This window comes from Scyliorhinus torazame, chromosome 13, assembly GCF_047496885.1.
Source record: "Scyliorhinus torazame isolate Kashiwa2021f chromosome 13, sScyTor2.1, whole genome shotgun sequence".
Taxonomy (NCBI): domain Eukaryota; kingdom Metazoa; phylum Chordata; class Chondrichthyes; order Carcharhiniformes; family Scyliorhinidae; genus Scyliorhinus; species Scyliorhinus torazame.
This window is the reverse complement of record NC_092719.1, coordinates 183,344,526-183,365,720: the sequence shown is the minus strand read 5'-3', so window position 1 is coordinate 183,365,720 and position 21,195 is coordinate 183,344,526. Positions and strand designations below refer to the sequence as shown.

At 49.1% G+C, this 21,195-nt stretch overlaps 1 protein-coding gene across 5 annotated transcripts in view; it reads left to right on the top strand.

The window, feature by feature from the left end:
• The window catches only part of hdac11 (histone deacetylase 11), a 278,425-nt gene that overhangs the window by 244,584 nt on the left and 12,646 nt on the right, over window positions 1-21,195 (top strand). For 3 of the 5 annotated variants that reach the window (XM_072472541.1, XM_072472538.1, XM_072472542.1), the window contains one exon: window positions 17,360-17,407. The exons of the other annotated variants lie outside the window; for them this stretch is intronic. In XM_072472541.1, the coding sequence (XP_072328642.1) occupies window positions 17,360-17,407 (48 nt within the window). The remainder of the gene's footprint in view (window positions 1-17,359; window positions 17,408-21,195) is intronic. 5 annotated transcript variants of the gene reach the window in all.

Genomic DNA, 21,195 nt, shown 5'->3' with positions numbered 1-21,195 from the left:
ACACCCACTTTGATTCCGGGATGGGGGGGGCAGGTATCCTCAACCCCAGTCTACTCTATGATATGCTGTCCATACACCTATAGGGGATACAGCATGAGAGGCCACCATTTGACTTATTTTACGGCCTGGCCCTTTGGAGAAGCTATCCAATTCGTAACAACTCACTGCATGAAAAAAATGCTGCATTTTCTGCCGCTGCCATGCATGCGCATTTGTACCATTTTACTCTTGATCTCATTGTGAACGATGGAGTAGACAGCAACCAGGAGTAGAGATGGTCATCAAACCACGATTAAAACCAGTGATTGAAAAAGCCTCATCTTCTCCTAGTCAGTGGGGCAGAGGAGATTAATGGAGCTGGGATCGGGATGAGGAGGGAGGGGACACTTCTGGTCCACTTGGTGACAGCTGCAATCCCGGATTGCAAAAGCTCCATATCCCACCTTTGGAGCTCTGGGGTTTTCTCTGGTTGGATCTTATTCTGATCCTGAAGCAATTCACCCAGTTTCGGAGCCCTTTCTGAACACTTCTGCCACTGGAACCATTTCTCCTTATTTATTCTGTCAAATCACTTCATGATTTTGAGTACTTCTTTTATATATTCTGTTAGGTCTGTTACTATGCTGTAAATTCTATATTAATAGCATTCTACGAAATCAGTAAGTCCCAGCTTGTGTAATGTCCTATACGTTTGGAATAAGTCCACTGACGATCTATTGTTCATTTGAAACTTAATACAATCAGCTACAATTATGGATAATTTCCATTTGCATTCGTGCATTGGGTGAATCACCAATTTGATTTACTAATTTATCCAGTTTGGAAATTGTTCCCACTGCTTTTCAATTGTGACTTGAATTTCGTTCTTCACTCGTTGGTGTCCACACCATACAATACTTTTCAATGTCTCAGTTTAGTTTTCTTGCTTGTAAAGGTGCACTGGTAGAATTAGAGCCTTTGATCAGAGGTTTTGTGTTCTCATCTTTCAAGAATTATAAATGATAAGATGATCTTCAGCTTTGTGTAGCAGTCCTTTTCATCTGTGAGTTTCTGCTTATTGACTATCCACGTTGCAGGGATGAGGAGTTCCTAGTTCTGGCAGCGTTCTATCCATAGCTGGTTATCTTATTGTTATGATATTGTACAACATGCATTCAACAGGAACTGTTGCTGCACAATCTTCATTTTGACACCATCCTGTATTCTCTGTGGGAGTTGGAGTGCTGTTTGCTTTGCAAGGCTGGGATAATGTTGTGGGTGGCTGACCCTTACTAAATTCACTTCTGAATTTTTATTCACTTGTTGCAGCTTGGAAGTTTTAAATTACATTCTGTCACCACTGCCCTTGTGATGTTTCACAAATCCCAATGGTCAGGGGGGGCGATTCTCCAGCTGCATTGTGCCCGGTTCAAATCCCGCTATGTCGGGAGAATTGCAAAATCGGGATTTGCTCCGGGTGCAAATCAGTTTCCTATACTCCTGGCCTGCTCCAGATGGCATGATCGGGATCACGGCCAGAAAGAATGTAAACCTGATCATAACTCATTTGCATTATTATCTCATTAGCAAGATTAAAGTTGAATGCAGTGGCCTCCCAGTATTCACCGGCCCCCAGCAGCGGGATGTCACCCGGGCGTTAATCACTACTGGTCCCTAAAAGCAGGGACCAGGTGCCAGGGACACTGAGGGAGAGCAAGGGGGTGGTACCCTCTCTAGACTTATCTCCAAGGTGCCGAGGGGTGTCCTTCAGAGGGGTGGGGATTGGAGGGGTTTGGGCTGGGCTGGAGGGGCTCAGGTCAGTGGTCTTTCCTGTGATGGGGGTTGTGTGGCAGGTCTTCCCTCTGTAGCCTAGAAATGGCATGATTTAGCAGACTTCAAACTACATCCGGTTTCAGGCGCGTTTGGCGGGGTGTTTCTTGCTGGCACTTAGCCGTTTTTTTGGGCCTCAGGGAGTTGGGCCCCACCGAAGCAATACGAGTGGATTTCCTACACTGCCGAGCAGAGCACGCCAGCAGAGACAGCTCCTCCCAGATCCGGGCGCCATTTTTCCGGCACCTCCCCCTTTCAGCCCCCCCTCTTTCTGAACCTCCCCCCTACACACCCCCAACATTCTCATAGCCCCTTGGAATCGCCCTCCCCTAATGGACAAGAACCACCCTCCCCAGGCTAAACCCTTGGTATTGTCAGCCTGACACCCTGTCAGTGCCCAGGTACGATGGGGAGTGCCAAGGTAATACCCTGCTCTGTCCCCAACCACCCGAGGGCCTCTTGCGTCCTGTGAGACCCCATGAGGTGCCATCACGCCTGGTCCACGTTTGTGGAAACCAATACTAAACAGCGTCTATCGAGGTCTCACGGGCATGCCTGTTGACTCCCGGGCGTTAGGTGAAAGCGGCGTCTGGGTATTTATGAGGCTCATAATTATCTGGATCACACCCAGCGAGGATGAGATCCAGATCATGCAGGGGGGAGGGGGTGGAGTTGGGTAACTCGCAATTGGCCTGGTGCGGAGCCCAATTTGGGCCTCTCGCGGGATTCATTCATTGCACCCGACTCCACGTGGATGCAGTGTGGTGGCTGAATCGTGTCTCTTCCAAAATGTCATTTTGAATTATCTGTCAGATGAAGGTTAAAGTCTTCTCTCTGATGTGTTGAAAACCTTTGAAGTGCTATTTTCACATTCAATTTCATTCCCCTTTAACCTTTTCAAGCCTCTGGGCTTGCTGAGAACCTAAGACCTTTGAACTGCATTGTTTACATTCAATTTCACAGTCCATTACCATTTACAGGCCTCTTGATTTACATGTCCAGATTATTTCAAAAGAGGGCTTAGCTTTGTTAGTTTATATAGCTCTTCACGATCCATTAACTGTGTAGTGCTTCCTCTTTTCACGTGTTCTTTCTATCTGCATTTTTTTCTGCTGGGGTGTCCTCTGTTCTGAAGTCCTTCCTGGTGCCAGGTTGCCAATGCTCAGATGTGGGGACTGAGGGAGTGACCTGAAGGGGGATCCCTGTAGGTGGGGCTCTTTGGTGAACCCATTGTGGGGTCCCGCTCAGTTGGAGGAGGGGGGCTTTGCCAGCGATTGTGGGGGGGGGCTGTAGTGTTATTCTGAGAGCACCCCGACTTCTGAGGACCCGGCCTTGCCGTCTTCTTCAGGTCCCACGGTGCAAATCACTACTCTGTAGACCTTGAACTTGATTTTTAGGTTCACCCCTCTACTTTCCCATGATGAATGATAAAGTCTCCCGAAGGACACACTGGCCTTGACAATTCTGGCATTGGTCTCATCATCAATATGAACACAGTGTGAGAGGCAGGTTGAACATGAACAAAGAACAATACAGCACAGGAACTGGCCCTCCAAGCCTGCGCCAATCACGTGTCCTATCTAGACCAGCCGCCTGTATCCTTCTACACCCTGTCTGTTCATGTGCCTATCCAGATAAATCTTAAAGGTCGCTAACGTGACTTCTGTTCTTTGTGCTGATGGTGATACCCAAGTTATCACAGGATGCGGGAAACAGGTCCATAATGTGCTGCATGTCTACCACACACGTGGGCAGCACGGTAGCATTGTGGATAACACAATTGCTTCACAGCTCCAGGGTCCCAGGTTCGATTCCGGCTTGGGTCACTGTCTGTGCAGAGTCTGCACATCCTCCCCATGTGTGCGTGGGTTTCCTCCGGGTGCTCCGGTTTCCTCCCACAGTCCAAAGATGTGCAGGTTAGGTGGATTGGCCATGATAAATTGCCCTTAGTGTCCAAAATTGCCCTTAGTGTTGGGTGGGGTTACTGGGTTATGGGGATAGGGTGGAGGTGTTGACCTTCGGTAGGGTGCTCTTTCCTGTCAAATTAAACTTCAATTAAAAAATGCTAACATTTTTTAAAAAATAATTTACAGGATATGATTATTGCTGGCTGGGCCAGCATTTATTGACCATCCCTCGTTGCTCTTGAAATGATAGTGGGGAGTTGTCTTCTTGAACCATTGCAGCCCCTGAGGTGTAGGTACACTCACAGAGCTGTTAGGGAGTGAATTCTAGGATTTTGAGCCAATGACAGTGAAAGAACAGCGATATATTTCCAAATCAGGATGGTGAGTGACTTGGAGGGGAATCAAGTGGTGGTGTTCGGAGGTATCTGCTACCTTTGTCCGTCCAGATGGTGGTAGTCAAGGGTTTTGAAGGTGCTGCCTAAGGACTCTTGGTGAGTTCCTGCAGTGCATCGTGTAGATGGTACACATTGCTGCCACTGTTCGTTGGTGGAGGTGGACGGATTGAATATTTGTAGAAGTGGTAGCAAACAAACGGGTTGCTTTGTCCTGGATGGTATTGAGTTTCTTGAGGATTGTTGGTGCTGCACTCTTCCAGGCAAGTGGGGAATATTCCATCACATTCCTGATTTGCGTTTGTGGACAGGCTTTGGGGAGTCAAGAGGTGAATTACTCTCTGCAAAATTCCTAGCCTCTGACTAGCCTGGACTAGCATTTGTATGGCTAGTCCAATTCAGTTTCTGGTCAATGGTTACCCCTAGGACATTGATAGTAAGAGAATCAGTGACGGTAATGTCATAATATACACATCAGTATATGATGGTGCAGAGACACACACTGACTGACACACTGCAAGACCAATCAACACACACAACACAACAGCCAATCACCAGTTAGGGCACAGTCACCATAAAGACAGAGGGCACTAGTTTTCCCGCTCATTCGGGATACAGCCTCTGAGACAGACAGAGCCCGCAGTCAGTAGCACAAACATCCACCATGTGCTAGCAATAAAGGCTGGTCAGGTTAGGCAGAGGTCTTCAGTCAATCTAACATAGTGTCCATCCACAGTGCAAGTATGTTTAACAGCTCTTAGTTAAATAAAATAGAGTTGGACTATTACAAGTGTTGGTAGCCTGTCTATGTTACTGCTAAGGTAAACGCAGTTTCCACAAATCCAGAGTACCCAACATATCAGGTAATACCATTGAATGTCAAGGGACAATGGTTTGATACTCTCTTATTGGTCATTGCCTGGCAGTTGTGTGGCACAAATGTTACTTGCCATTTGTCAGCCAGTTTGCACTGAGTGCTGAATTTGGTGCTTTTTGAGTGCGATAGTGAGAGTTTGGTGACCGAGGGAGTATAAGGCTTCATTTTTATCTAAAGTTTAGTCTTTCTTTTATTTAGTTAATTAACTTAAAAGTTGCTGTTTGGTTTAGAAGAAGGTGAATTTTCAATCAGCTTTAAACAGGATTCTACTTCTAGGCACTTGCAGCTGGAGCTTGTTAATTAGTTAATTGGATTAGGCCAGTTTTTCAGAGGCTAGATTCACAGTATAAAAGTGATCCCTTACAGTGCAGACTTTGTTTGCACTGAGTGCTGAATTTGGTGCTTTTTGAGTGCGATAGTGAGAGTTTGGTGACTGAGGGAGTGCTGAATTTGGTGCTTTTTGAGTGCGATAGTGAGAGTTTGGTGACCGAGGGAGTTAGGTGAGGAGGGAGTAAGGTGCTCCTTTCATTTTGTTTCTGACATTTCCGCAAAGAGTGCGAAGAGGGCCAGGAGTTTACAGGAAGTGTAGCTGACTGGGAGCAGAGTCGGAGGGCGGAGATCTAGTTAGTCCACACAGCAGCTATATTCTGTAAGGTAAGAGGGGATGGAGGCTAGGCCAGTTACATGCTCCTCCTGTAGGATGTGGGTGGTGAGGGATACCACCGGTGTCCCCGCTGACTATACCTGCGGGAAGTGCACCCAACTTCAGCTCCTCAAAGACCGTGTTAGGGAACTGGAGCTGAAGCTGGATGAACTTCGGATCATCCGGGAGGCAGAGGGGGTGATTGAGAAGAGTTACAGGGAGGTAACCACACCCAAGGTACAGGACAAGAATAGCTGGGTTACAGTCAGGGGGAAAAAAACAAACAGGCAGACAGTGCAGGGATCCCTCGTGGCCGTTCCCCTTCAAAACAAGTATACCGTTTTGGATGCTGTTGGGGGGGATGACCTACCGGGGGAAGGCCCTAGCGGTCAGGTCTCTGGCACGGAGTCTGGCTCTGGGGCTCAGAAGGGAAGGGGGGAGAATAGAAAAGCAATAGTTGTAGGAGATTCAATGGTTAGGGGAATAGATAGGAGATTCTGTGGTCGCGAGCGAGACTCCCGGAAGGTATGTTGCCTCCCGGGTGCCAGGGCCAGGGATATCTCGGATCGTGTCTTCAGGATCCTTAAGGGGGAGGGTGAGCAGCCAGAAGTCGTGGTGCACATTGGTACCAACGACATAGGTAGGAAAAGGGGTGTGGAGGTAATAAAGAAGTTTAGGGAGTTAGGCTGGAAGTTGAAAGCCAGTACAGACAGAGTTGTCATCTCTGGTTTGTTGCCGGTGCCACGTGATAGCGTGGCTAGGAATAGGGAGAGAGTGCAGTTGAACACGTGGCTGCAGGAATGGTGTAGGAGGGAGGGCTTCAGGTATTTGGATAATTGGAGCGCATTCTGGGGAAGGTGGGACCTGTACAAGCAGGACGGGTTGCATCTGAACCAGAGGGGCACCAATATCCTGGGAGGGAGGTTTGCTAGTACTCTTCGGGAGGGTTTAAACTAATTTGGCAGGGGAATGGGAACCGGATTTGTAGTCCAGCAACTAAGGTAGCCGATATTCAGGACGCCAAAGCGTGTAATGAGGCAGTGGGGAAGGGAACACTGACAAAGGAGAGTACTTGCAGGCACGGAGATGGGTTGAAGTGTGTATACTTCAACGCAAGAAGCATCAGGAGTAAGGTGGGTGAACTTAAGGCATGGATCGGTACTTGGGACTACGATGTGGTGGCCATCACGGAAACTTGGATAGAAGAGGGGCAGAAATGGTTGTTGGAGGTCCCTGGTTATAGATGTTTCAATAAGATTAGGGAGGGTGGTAAAAGAGGTGGGGGGGTGGCATTATTAATTAGAGATAGTATAACAGCTGCAGAAAGGCAGTTCGAGGAGTATCACCCTATTGAGGTAGTATGGGTTGAAGTCAGAAATAGGAAAGGAGCAGTCACCTTGTTAGGAGTTTTCTATAGGCCCCCCAATAGTAGCAGAGATGTGGAGGAACAGATTGGGAAACAGATTTTGGAAAGGTGCAGAAGTCACAGGGTAGTAGTCATGGGTGACTTTAACTTCCCAAATATTGAGTGGAAACTCTTTAGATCAAATAGTTTGGATGGGGTGGTGTTTGTGCAGTGTGTCCAGGAAGCTTTTCTAACACAGTATGTAGATTGTCCGACCAGAGGAGGGGCAATATTGGATTTAGTACTTGGTAATGAACCAGGGCAAGTGATAGATTTGTTAGTGGGGGAGCATTTTGGAGATAGTGACCACAATTCTGTGACTTTCACTTTAGTAATGGAGAGGGATAGGTACGTGCAACAGGGCAAGGTTTACAATTGGGGGAAGGGTAAATACGATGTTGTCAGACAAGAATTGAAGTGCATAAGTTGGGAACATAGGCTGGCAGGGAAGGACACAAGTGAAATGTGGAACTTGTTCAAGGAACAGGTGCTACGTGTCCTTGATATGTATGTCCCTGTCAGGCAGGGAAGAGATGGTCGAGTGAGGGAACCATGGTTGACAATAGAGGTTGAATGTCTTGTTAAGAGGAAAAAGGTGACTTATGTAAGGCTGAGGAAACAAGGTTCAGACAGGGCATTGGAGGGATACAAGATAGCCAGGAGGGAACTGAAGAAAGGGATTAGGAGAGCTAAGCGAGGGCATGAACAATCTTTGGCGGGTAGGATCAAGGAAAACCCCAAGGCCTTTTACACATATGTGAGAAATATGAGAATGACTAGAGTGAGGGTAGGTCCAATCAAGGACAGTAGCGGGAGATTGTGTATTGAGTCTGAAGAGATAGGAGAGGTCTTGAATGAGTACTTTTCTTCTGTATTTACAAATGAGAGGGGCGATATTGTTGGAGAGGACAGTGTGAAACAGATTGGTAAGCTCGAGGAAATACTTGTTAGGAAGGAAGATGTGTTGGGCATTTTGAAAAACTTGAGGATAGACAAGTCCCCCGGGCCTGACGGGATATATCCAAGGATTCTATGGGAAGCAAGAGATGAAATTGCAGAGCCGTTGGCAATTATCTTTTCATCCTCACTGTCAACAGGGGTGGTACCAGGGGATTGGAGAGTGGCGAATGTCGTGCCCCTGTTCAAAAAAGGAACTAGGGATAACCCTGGGAATTACAGGCCAGTTAGTCTTACTTCGGTGGTAGGCAAAGTAATGGAAAGGGTACTGAAGGATAGGATTTCTGAGCATCTGGAAAGACACTGCTTGATTAGGGAGAGTCAGCACGGATTTGTGAGGGGTAGGTCTTGCCTAACAAATCTTATTGAATTCTTTGAGGAGGTGACCAAGCATGTGGATGAAGGTAAAGCAGTGGATGTAGTGTACATGGATTTTAGTAAGGCATTTGATAAAGTTCCCCATGGTAGACTTATGCAGAAAGTAAGGAGGCATGGGATAGTGGGAAATTTGGCCAGTTGGATAACAAACTGGCTAACCGATAGAAGTCAGAGAGTGGTGGTGGATGGCAAATATTCAGCCTGGATCCCAGTTACCAGTGGCGTACCGCAGGGATCAGTTCTGGGTCCTCTGCTGTTTGTGATTTTCATTAATGACTTGGATGAGGGAGTTGAAGGGTGGGTCAGTAAATTTGCAGACGATACAAAGATTGGTGGAGTTGTGGATAGTAAGGAGGGCTGTTGTCGGCTGCAAAGAGACATAGATAGGATGCAGAGCTGGGCTGAGAAGTGGCAGATGGAGTTTAACCCTGAAAAGTGTGAGGTTGTCCATTTTGGAAGGACAAATATGAATGCGGAATACAGGGTTAACGGTAGAGTTCTTGGCAATGTGGAGGAGCAGAGAGATCTTGGGGTCTATGTTCATACATCTTTGAAAGTTGCCACTCAAGTGGATAGAGCTGTGAAGAAGGCCTATGGTGTGCTCGCGTTCATTAACAGAGGGATTGAATTTAAGAGCCGTGAGGTGATGATGCAGCTGTACAAAACTTTGGTAAGGCCACATTTGGAGTACTGTGTACAGTTCTGGTCGCCTCATTTTAGGAAGGATGTGGAAGCTCTGGAAAAGGTGCAAAGAAGATTTACCAGGATGTTGCCTGGAATGGAGAGTAGGTCTTACGAGGAAAGGTTGAGGGTGCTAGGCCTTTTCTCATTAGAGCGGAGAAGGATGAGGGGCGACTTGATAGAGGTTTATAAGATGATCAGGGGAATAGATAGAGTAGACAGTCAGAGACTTTTTCCCCGGGTGGAACACACCATTACAAGGGGACATAAATTTAAGGTGAAAGGTGGAAGATATAGGAGGGATATCAGAGGTAGGTTCTTTACCCAGAGAGTAGTGGGGGCATGGAATGCACTGCCTGTGGAAGTAGTTGAGTCGGAAACATTAGGGACCTTCAAGCAGCTATTGGATAGGTACATGGATTACGGTAAAATGATATAGTGTAGATTTATTTGTTCTTAAGGGCAGCACGGTAGCATTGTGGATAGCACAATTGCTTCACAGCTCCATGGTCCCAAGTTCGATTCCGGCTTGGGTCATTGTCTGTGCGGAGTCTGCACGTCCTCCCCGTGTCTGCGTGGGTTTCCTCCGGGTGCTCCGGTTTCCTCCCACAGTCCAAAGATGTGCGGGTTAGGTGAATTGGCCAATGATAAATTGCCCTTAATGTCCAAATTGCCCTTGGTGTTGGGTGGAGGTGTTGAGTTTGGGTAGGGTGCTCTTTCCAAGAGCCGGTGCAGACTCAAAGGGCCGAATGGCCTCCTTCTGCACTGTAAAATCAATGATAATCTATGATTAATCTAGGACAAAGGTTCGGCACAACATCGTGGGCCGAAGGGCCTGTTCTGTGCTGTATTTTCTATGTTTTCTATGTAAGCCTGGATATAGTCCAGGTCGTGCTGCATTTGGACATGGACTGTTTCAGTATTTGAAGAGTCACAAATGGTACTGAACATTGTGTAGACATCAGCGAATATCCCCACATTTGACCTTACGATGGAAGGAAGGAGCTGAAGGTGGTTGGGCCTAGGACACTATCCTGAGGAACACTTGCAGTGATGTCCTGGAGCTGAGATAATTGACCTCCAACTACCACAACCATCTTCCTTTGCGCCAGGTATGACTCCAACCAGTGACGTATTCCCTTAGATTCCCATTGACTCCAATTTTGTTGGGGCGCCTTGATGCCACATTCGGTCAAATGCTGCCTTGGTTTCAAGGGCAGTCACTCTCACCTCACCCCTGGAATTTAGCTTTTTTGTCCATGTTTGAACCAAGGCTGTTATGGAGCCAAAAGCTGAGTGACCCGGGCAGAGCCCAAACTGAGTGTCCGTGAGCAGGTTATTGCTGAGTAATTGCTGCTTGATAGCACTGTTAATGATCCCTTCCATCAAATTGCTGATGATTGAAAGTAAACTGATGGGGCATTAATTGGCCAGGTACAATTTGTACTGTTTCTTGTGTACAGGACATACCTGGATAATTTTCCACTTTGCCGGGTCGGTGCCAGTGTTGTAGCTGTACTGGAGCAGCTTGGCTAGGGCAGTGGAAAGTTCTGGAGCACGTCTTTAGTATTATTGCCGTAATATTGTCAATATTTGCAGTATCCAATGCCTGCAGCCATTTCTTGATATCAGGTGGCGTGAATCAAATTGGCTTGAAGACTGACATCGATGATGCTGGAGACCTCAGTAGGAGACCGAGATGGATCATCCGCTCGAACAGAAATATAAATGCACTGTACAAGTTTCTGTATCTTCAGCTATTCATTGAATTGTGGAAAATTTAGCATGGAAAAGAGAAGAGTTTGAAATGGATGTTAAGCTGTTTATTTCCTACTCTTCGATGAATTCTGGGCGGAATTGCCTCAGCCTGGGGCTGGGCCGGAGAATCCCCGCGACCGGCGTGAATCGCGACACGCCGCTCTGACTCCGACGTGTGATTCTCCGCAGAGTGGAGAATCGGCGCCATTGGCGCCAGCGTGGTAGGCGTGGCGCCGGTCGGGAGGCGCTCTATGCAGCCGGCCCGCTGATTCTCTGCCTGGGATGGGCCGAGCAGCTGTCGTAAAAATGCCAAGCCCCGCCGGTGCCTCCACACCTCTCAGCCGGCGGGAACTTGGTGTGGAAGGGTCGGGTGGGAAGGGGGGGAGGGAGGTTGGGGGGGAGGGGGGGGAGGGAGGTGGGGGAGGGAGGTGAGGGGTGGAGGGGGGCGTCCGACCCCAGGGGGGGCCTTTGATGTGGCCAGGCCCGCGATCGGGGCCCACCAATCGGTGGGCCAGCCACTCTGACTGGGGGCCTACTTTCTTCCGCACCGGCCCCTGTAGTCGTGGTCCATGTTGCATCGGGGCCGGCACGTTGAAGGAAGCCATTGCACATGCGCGCGTTGGCGCCGGTGCCACTGCGCATGCACGGATCCCACTGCGCCTAGTTGACTCCAGGATCAGCAGCTGGAGCGGCATGAACTGCTCCAGTGCCGTGCTGGTCCCCTAGAGAGGCCAGAATTACTGATCCTGAGGCCGTGTTGACGCCGTCGAGAAACGCGACGGCGTTTCCGATGGCGTCAACACTTAGCCTTAGGATCACAGAATCCCACCCACTGTCTTTTCTTGCAATTTGGAATAAAGAGATTATTATTGAATTTCTAATCAAATTAAAGCAGACAATACCACTGCTGTGCATTTATGTTGTGGAATCTAGTCTGTGCACTCAATAGCAGCAGTTTAATCTGCATTAGTTGAGCAGCATTTCAATGGTATTGAATATCAGTTGATTTCTGTAGCTGCCGATGTTACATCCAGACGGCAAGCTGAAAACGTAACCCCGAGTCTTCTACTCTGTGTCAAAACAAATGCTTTGATCCAAAACTCTAAACCCAATGATATTTATGTTTCTGCAGCCTACAAACCAATCCTTTAATGATTTAAACACCGCAGAAATAGTCAAAGTGACATCTGTGATCAAATAGTTCGAAACCCTTTTAAACACAGGGGGCGGGATTCTCCACTCCCACGCCGAAGTGGCCGCGCCGTCGTGAACGCCGTCGAGGTTCACAACGGCGCGGAACGGCCCCGGTCCCGCCCGATTCAGGCCCTGACAATGGGCCAGGATCGGGGACGCATCATCTACACGCGCCAGGCCGTGTCGCCCGCGTAAAAGCGGCGGCGCATAGATGACGCGGCCGGCGCCGCATAACGGGCGTCATCCGCGCATGCGTGATTGCTGTCCTCTCTAAATCCGCCTCGCAAGAAGATGGGGGACGGATCTTGCGGGGCTGCGGAAGGAAGGAGGTCCTCCTTCAGAGAGGACGGCCCCACGGTCGGTGGGCACTGATCGCGGGCCACCCCACATTCCAGGTGAAGCCCGGTGCAGGATCCCCCCTCGCCCCCCCCACATGCTGCCCCCCCCAGCGTTCACGCACCGCCCACGACTGCAGCGACCAGGTGTGGACGGCGCCGGGGGGAACACGCTGTTTTGGCCTGGCCGCTCGGCCCATCCGGGCCTCAGAATAGCGGGGGTGCCGGAGAATCGCCATTTTGGGTGTCTCCAGCGATTCTCCAGCCTGCGGACCGCGTAACTCGACCGGGCCGTTCCCGCCGCTTGGGAGAATCGCGGGAGGGCGTCGGACCGGCGTCCCCAGAAATTTTGGCGGCCCAGGCGATTCTCCCAACCGGCGTGGGAGTGGATGGGTCGTTTTTTGTACAATGTGTGCAGGAGGGTTTCCTGACACAATATGTTGACAGGCCAACAAGAGGCGAGACCACTTTGGATTTGGTTTTGGGTAATGAACCAGGCCAGGTGTTGGATTTGGAGGTAGGAGAGCACTTTGGGGACAGTGACCACAATTCGGTGGCGTTTACGTTAGTGATGGAAAGGGATAAGTATACACCGCAGGGCGAGAGCTATAGCTGGGGGAAGGGCAATTATGATGTCATTAGACATGACTTAGGGGGGATACAAGTGTTGGGCACACTGGATAAGTGGAGCTTGTTCAAGGAACAGCTACTGCGTGTTCTTGATAAGTACGTACCGGTCATGCAGGGAGGAAGGCGTCGAGCGAGGGAAACGTGGTTTACCAAAGAAGTGTAATCTCTTGTTAAGAGGAAGAAGGAGGCCTATGTGAAGATGAGGTGTGAAGTTTCAGTTGGGGCGATTGATAGTTACAAGGTAGCGAGGAAGGATCTAAAGAGAGAGCTAAGACGAGCAAGGAGGGGACATGAGAAGTATTTGGCAGGTAGGATCAAGGAAAACCCAAAAGCTTTCTATAGGTATGTCAGGAATAAAAGAATGACTACGGTAAGAGTAGGGCCAGTCAAGGCCAGGGATGGGAAGTTGTGTGTGGAGTCTGAAGAGATAGGCGAGATACTAAATGAATATTTTTCATCAGTATTCACTCCGGAAAAAGATAATGTTGTGGAGGAGAATGCTGAGACCCAGGCTATTAGAATAGATGGCATTGAGGTACGTAGGGAAGAGGTGTTGGCAATTCTGGACAGGCTGAAAATAGATAAGTCCCCGGGGCCTGATGGGATTTATCCTAGGATTCTCTGGGAAGCCAGGAAAGAGATTGCTGGGCCTTTGGCGTTGATTTTTATGTCATCATTGGCTACAGGAATAGTGCCAGAGGACTGGAGGATAGCAAATGTGGTCCCTTTGTTCAAAAAGGGGAGTAGAGACAACCCTGGCAACTATAGACCGGTGAGCCTCACGTCTGTTGTGGGTAAAGTTCTTGGAGGGGATTATAAGAGACAAGATTTATAATCATCTCGATAGGAATAATATGATCAGGGATAGTCAGCATGGCTTTGTGAAGGTTAGGTCATGCCTCACAAACCTTATCGAGTTCTTTGAGAAGGTGACTGAACAGGTAGACGAGGGTAGAGCAGTTGATGTGGTGTATATGGATTTCAGTAAAGCGTTTGATAAGGTTCCCCACGGTAGGCTATTGCAGAAAATACGGAGGCTGGGGATTGAGGGTGATTTAGAGATGTGGATCAGAAATTGGCTAGCTGAAAGAAGACAGAGGGTGGTGGTTGATGGGAAATGTTCAGAATGGAGTTCAGTTACAAGTGGCGTACCACAAGGATCTGTTCTGGGGCTGTTGCTGTTTGTCATTTTTATCAACGACCTAGAGGAGGGCGCAGAAGGGTGGGTGAGTAAATTTGCAGACGACACTAAAGTCGGTGGTGTTGTCGACAGTGCGGAAGGATGTAGCAGGTTACAGAGGGACATAGATAAGCCGCAGAGCTTGGCTGAGAGGTGGCAAATGGAGTTTAATGTAGAGAAGTGGGAGGTGATTCACTTTGGAAGGAATAACAGGAATGCGGAATATTTGGCTAATGGTAAAGTTCTTGGAAGTGTGGATGAGCAGAGGGATCTAGGTGTCCATGTACATAGATCCCTGAAAGTTGCCACCCAGATTGATAGGGTTGTGAAGAAGGCCTATGGAGTGTTGGCCTTTATTGGTAGAGGGATTGAGTTCCGGAGTCATGAGGTCATGTTGCAGCTGTACAAAACTCTAGTACGGCCGCATTTGGAGTATTGCGTACAGTTCTGGTCACCACACTATAGGAAGGACGTGGAAGCTTTGGAGCGGGTGCAGAGGAGATTTACCAGGATGTTGCCTGGTATGGAGGGAAAATCTTATGAGGAAAGGCTGATGGACTTGAGGTTGTTTTCGTTAGAGAGAAGAAGGTTAAGAGGAGACTTAATAGAGGCATACAAAATGATCAGGGGGTTAGATAGGGTGGACAGTGAGAGCCTTCTCCCGCGGATGGAAATGGCTAGCACGAGGGGACATAGCTTTAAACTGAGGGGTAATAGATATAGGACAGAGGTCAGAGGTAGGTTCTTTACGCAAAGAGTGGTGAGGCCGTGGAATGCCCTGCCTGCAACAGTAGTGAACGCGCCAACATTGAGGGCATTTAAAAGTTTATTGGATAAGCATATGGATGATAATGGCATAGTGTAGGTTAGATGGCTTTTGTTTCAGTGCAACATCGTGGGCCGAAGGGCCTGTACTGCACTGTATCGTTCTATGTTCTATGTTCTAATCGCGCCCATGAAGTTGCGCCAATTTTCAGAATGATGGACATCCTCGCAAAACTAATGACTCTTGCTCTATATAAGTGAGAGTTAACAAGCATGTGCTCTTACGAAAGCAACTATCACGGCACACCTCAATGATAATCAATTTCAGCTTAAAAGGGTCAGCAAAGGCCAAACTGAAAATGCTGCAATGTATTGGAATACAACGCATATTAAATACTGTTATCTGCTTGTATCATGTTTCATAATCATTAACATGTTCAGAACCATTCTTATTATCAAGTACACTTCAAAATTTATTAAAATTAAAAATTTATATGGGCGGCACAGTTGCTTCACAGCTCCAGGGTCCTGGGGAGCTTGGGTCACTGTCTGTGTGGAGTCTGCACATTTTCCCCATGTCTGCGTGGGTTTCCTCCGGGTGTTCCGGTTTGCTCCCACAGTCCAAATATGTGCAGGTTAGGTGGATTGGCCATAATAAATTACCCTTAGGTTAGGTGGGGTTACGGGGATAGGGTGGAGATGTGGGCTTAAATGTGGTGCTCTTTCCAGAGCCGGTGCAGACTCAATGGGCCGAATGGCCTCCTTCTGCACTTAAATTCTATGAAACGAATTGATTCACCTGTAGATTTAAAAGAAAGAAACAGCTTTGTTTGCATTGTGTCTTTCAAGTCCCCAGGATTGCCCAAAGTCCTTAAATACCAATTAAGGTACTTTAAGTGTGACTGCTGTTGTAACAGAGGCAAACATGGCAACTAATTTGCACACACTGAAGTCTACAAATGGCAATTGGAACAAACAAACAAAACAAAGAACAAAGAAATGTACAGCACAGGAACAGGCCTTTCGGCCCTCCAAGCCCGTGCCGACCATGCTGCCCGACTAAACTACAGTCTTCTACACTTCCTGGGTCCGTATCCCTCTATTCCCATCCTATTCATGTATTTGTCAAGATGCCCCTTAAATGTCACTATCGTCCCTGCTTCCACCACCTCCTCCGGTAGGAACATGGGAACAGGAGCAGGCCATTCAGCCTCAAGCCTATTTTGGCATGCAGTCATATCCTGACCGATCTGTATCCTAACCTCATCCACCCACCTACGCTCCATCTCCCTTTCTGCACTTGAATAGCTAAAATCTATCAATCTCAGATTTAGAATTATTAACGGCGCCTGCTTTCTGTGGGAGAGAATTTCACAATTCTACTAGACTTTGTGTGAAGAAGCATTTATTGGCTATTCAGGAGAGAAGTTAATGAAACGAATGACCAGATTATCTGCCTTTAATGACATAGACTAAGGAATAAATGATGTTCAGGATATCAGGGGAACTCCCCATCTCTTCAAATAGTGTCATTGGAACTATTATGCCACCAGAAGAGGCTGCAGTTGATGTCTTTTCTGAAAGACGGTGGCTGGAATTTTTCATCCCCTGCATTAGGCATTGTGGTAGTCTGTATTAGGGGTATGACGGTACCTAGGTTGAGGCTGTAAGATCATTGGTGTGGGAGGTACCTGAGACAGGAAGATCATTGGTGAAGCCTGCCTGCTGGTTCCGCCCAGTAAGACGGAGTATAAGAGTCTGTGTCTCCCTAGCAACTGCATTCTGTACCTGCACTGCTTGGGCAAACATCTAGTCCAATAAAGCCTTCAATTGTCATCTAATCTCGCTTCTGGAGTTATTGATCGAGCATCAGGCATGAAGGAGGCGGACGGGCCTAAGAATTTGGGAATCAGGACCGATACCCAATGCCTTCACCGGAAATAAGTTGTGGGCGGGAGGGCACATGGCCGACGTCCCCTTTTTTGTGATGACCTACATTCTCACCTACCTCCACTTGAGTCCTTGATGTGGCCAATTAATGACCACTTTCTACCTCCACTGCAATCCTCGCAGCTCCAGGCGGTCTGCCGACATGCAGCTTGCACAACTGTTAAAACTGTACAGGCTATATGTCAGCTGGAGGGAGGGGTTCCCTCATTCTGCATGATTAAGGACATGAGCATTATGTCTGACAGCCATCTCCTGCCCATATTGCCGATCCACCCCCCCCTCCCTCCCGCAACCCCACTCCAACAGCTGTCCTGCACCCATTGAGGTGGAACTTTCATATGTCTCTCGGGAGGAGGTCCCATCCTAGAGAGTTGTTGGCTAATTGTGTGGCTGGAAGCTGTGTAGGTATTATAACCAGGGTGACGGGATGAAGCTTTATGTGGCCATTTATTGATCCATGTGGGCATGTCACCTGATAGCTTCCCTGTTTAATTGCAGTGAGGGCAGGGACAGGCGGATACATGACAGGCTCAAACCTGCTGGCAGGTGAGTGTATACTCCAGACCCATGTTGCACATCTTTGATACTGCATTAGCTGTCTGAAAAATAATGCAAGTAGAATAATAAAATGCAGTATAAAAGACACCAGCAGATACCCACAATGAAATGCAAAAAGATACGGCTAAGGAAAACTCACAGCCATTTTGGGTTTCTTAGAAATGCTTTAATTTAACAAGTCAACCACTAGAAGCAATTTGGAGCACTATTCAGCATTACGCAACCTCGCTGTGATCAGGCCGTGGATTTCCTTCAACTTTGTGAAAATTGAGCGCTGCTTTCTTGTCACCTGAAGGTGTTATTGTGGCATCATTGCTTCTATTCTGGACTAATGGAGTTGTCACTGGATAATACAACGGCTTCTAATGATTGTTGTTTTGAATCCCTGAGCGTTTATCACACGGCTGTCAGAATCACTCTTAGCTAACAACAATTTTAACAACACCAACTTGTATTCGTGTAGCGCTTTTCAAATAATAGCAGATTTCACATTCCAATGCGCTTCAGAGAGACATTATAAAATATGACACAGCCACGTAAGGTGATATTAGGTCAGATGCTCAAAAGCTTGACCATGGAGGTCAATTTTAAGAAATGTCTTGAAGGGGGAAATTGAGGTAGAGACAGACCGACAGGTTTCTGGAGAGAATTCCAGAGTTTAGGGCCTTGGCAGTTGAAGGCTTAGCCATCGATGATGGAGTGATTAAAATCAGCAATGCTCTGTGACTGAAATTAGAGGAGGGAAGATATCCCAGAGGGCTACAGGGCTGCAGGAGATGGCAAAGATAGCGTGGGACCAGAACATGAAGGATTGAAGACCAGAATGAGAATTTTAAAATCCAGGCATTGTTTAAGCAGGAGTTTGTCAGCGTAGTTCAGAAAGCACCAGTGTGCTGGGTATGAGTTAGGACATGGGCAGCAGAGTATTAGAATACCTCAAGTTTACAAGAGGTAGAATATGGCAGGCTGGCCATAAACGCAGTTGAATAGTCAAGCCTCGAGGAAGAAAGGTGTAGATGAGTGATATGCCTTCAATAAGCACACGACGAGTGATGAATGTAACTGAGGCTTTAATACACTAAACAGCTAGACTCCTGGCCTCTGGTCCCGAACTGGGGCGGAGGCGGAGACTAGCCACCTTTATACATGAGCCTGAGGGGAGGAGCCACAGGCGGAGCCACAGGAGGAGCCAGCCGGGACAAGCCCAGACATGTACAACACAACACAATGCAACACAGTGGTTTACCACATTCACCCCCTTTTAAAAAAAGAGTCTGGCGGGGGTGAAGTGGTCTTAAAGGTCAAGTCTGTCAGGGGCCTTGACCTTCTGCCGTGATCGCCTCAGTCCCGGCTGTGGTGTGGGCACCGGTGTCGAGACCTGCGCGTCCAGGAGCGTGTTGTCCTCTTCTTCACACAGTTGTTGAGTCGGTGAAGGGGGGGGGCAGTGTATGGGCAGAGGTGGTGGTAATGGTCGCCGGTGGGCCTATAGGTGTTAGTTCATGAGGTAGGTGGGCAGGGGTGGGGAAAGACGGTGTAGGGTCGGGGGTGGTGGTGTTGATGGTTGCTGGGGAGCCTGCTGGTGCCAAATTCCGAAGGGAGACTGTGTCCTGTCGCCCGTCCTGTTGTGCCACGTAGGCATATTGTTGTTTGGCATGGAGGAGCAGGACTTTCTCAACGAGGGGATCGGATTTATGGCTCAACGCATGCTTCTTGAGGAGGACGGGACTGGGAATGCCAGCCAGGACGGGAGCGAGACCCCGGAGGTGGATTTCCTGGGGAAAGCAAACATACGCTCGTGAGGAGTCTCGTTGGTGGCTGTACACAGGAGCGACCGGATGGAGTGGAGCGCATCGGAGAGGACCTCCTGCCAGTGGGAGACTGGGAGGCTCCTAGACTGTAGGGCCAGGAGGATGGCCTTCCAGACCGTCGCGTTCTCCCTCTCTATCTGTCCGTTTCCCCGGGGGTTATAGCTGGTTGTCCTGCTGGAGGCAACTCGTCGCTCATGAAGGAGGATCCCCGATCACTATGGATGTAGGCGGGGAACCCGAACAGGGTGAAAAGTCCGTGAAGGGCCTTGATGATGATGGCAGAGGTCATGTCGGCACGGGATGGCGAAGGGGAATCTTGAGTACTCGTCAACAATGTTGAGGAAGTACACGTTACGGTCAGTGGAGGGGAGGGGCCCTTTGAAGTCGATGCTGAGGCTCTCAAAGGGGCGAGAGACCTTTATCAGGTATGCTCTGTCTGGCCGATAAAAGTGCGGTTTGCACTCCGCGCAGACCTGGCAGACCCTGGTCACGGTCCTGACCTCCTCGATGGAGTAAGGCAGGTTGCGAGCCTTGATGAAGTGAAAAAAACGGGTGACCCCCAGTTGGCACAGGTCATTGTGGAGGGCCCGGAGTCGGTCTACTTGTGCACTGGCACATGTACCGCGGGATAGGGCATCTGGGGGCTCATTGAGCTTCCCAGGTCGATACAAGATATCGTAGTTGTAGGTGGAGAGCTTGATCCTCCACCTTAGTATCTTGTCATTCTTGATTTTGCCCCGCTGTGTGTTATTGAACATGAAGGGAACCGACCGTTGGTCAGTGAGGAGAGTGAATCGCCTGCCGGCCAGGTAATGCCTTCGATGTTGCACAGACTCTACGATGGCTTGGGCTTCCTTTTCGACGGAGGAGTGTCGAATTTCGGAGGCATGGAGGGTACAGGAGAAGAAAGCCATGGGCCTGCCCGCCTGGTTGAGGGTAGCAGCCAGAGCAAAGTCCGACGCATCGCTCTTCACTTGGAATGGGATGGACTCGTCCACCGCGTGCATCGCGGCTTTGGCAATATCTGCCTTGATGCGATTGAAGGCCAGTCGGGCCTCGGCCGTCAGGGGAAAAACGGTGGATTTGATAAGTAGGTGGGCCTTGTCCGCAATTGGGGATCCACTGGGCATAGTACGAGAAGAACCCTAGGCATCCCTGCAGGGCCTTGGGGCAGTGGGGGAGGGGGAGTTCCATGAGGGGGCGCATGCGGTTGGGGTCGGGCCCCAGGACACCATGTTCCACGAGGTAGCCGAGGATGGCTAGGCGGGTTGTGCGGAAAACGCATTTTTCTTTATTATAGGTGAGATTCAGGAGTTTAGCAGTGTGGAGGAAGTGCCGGAGGTTTTCGTCATGGTCCTGCTGGTCATGGCCGCAGATGGTGACATTGTCTTACAGGAAAGTGGCCCGCAGCCTGTACTGGTCAACCATTTGGTCCATTTCTCTTTGGAAAACCGAGGCCCCATTGGTGACGCCGAAGGGGACCCTGAGGAAGTGGTAGAGGCGGCCATCTGCCCCGAAGGCATGTATTGGCGGTCCTCCGGGCGGATAGGGAGCTGGTGGTACGCGGACTTCAAATCAACTGTGGAGAAGACTTGATATTGTGCAATCTGGTTGACCATGTCAGATATGCGGGGGAGGGGGTACGCATGGCGCTGCGTGTACCGGTTGATGGTCTGACTGTAATCGATGACCATCCGGCGCCTCTCCCCAGTCTTGATGACCACCACTTGGGCTCTCCAGGGGCTGGTACTAGCCTCAATGATCCCCTCTTGTAGGAGTTGCTGGACCTCCGACCTGATAAAGGCCCTGTCCCGGGCACTGTATCATCGGCTCCTGGTAGCGACGGGCTTACAGTCCGGGGTGAGGTTTGCGAAGAGCGAGGGTGGGTCGACCTTAAAGGTCGCGAGGCTACAGACGGTGAGGGGGGGCAGGGGTCCACTGAACTTTAAAGTAAGGCTCTGGAGGTGG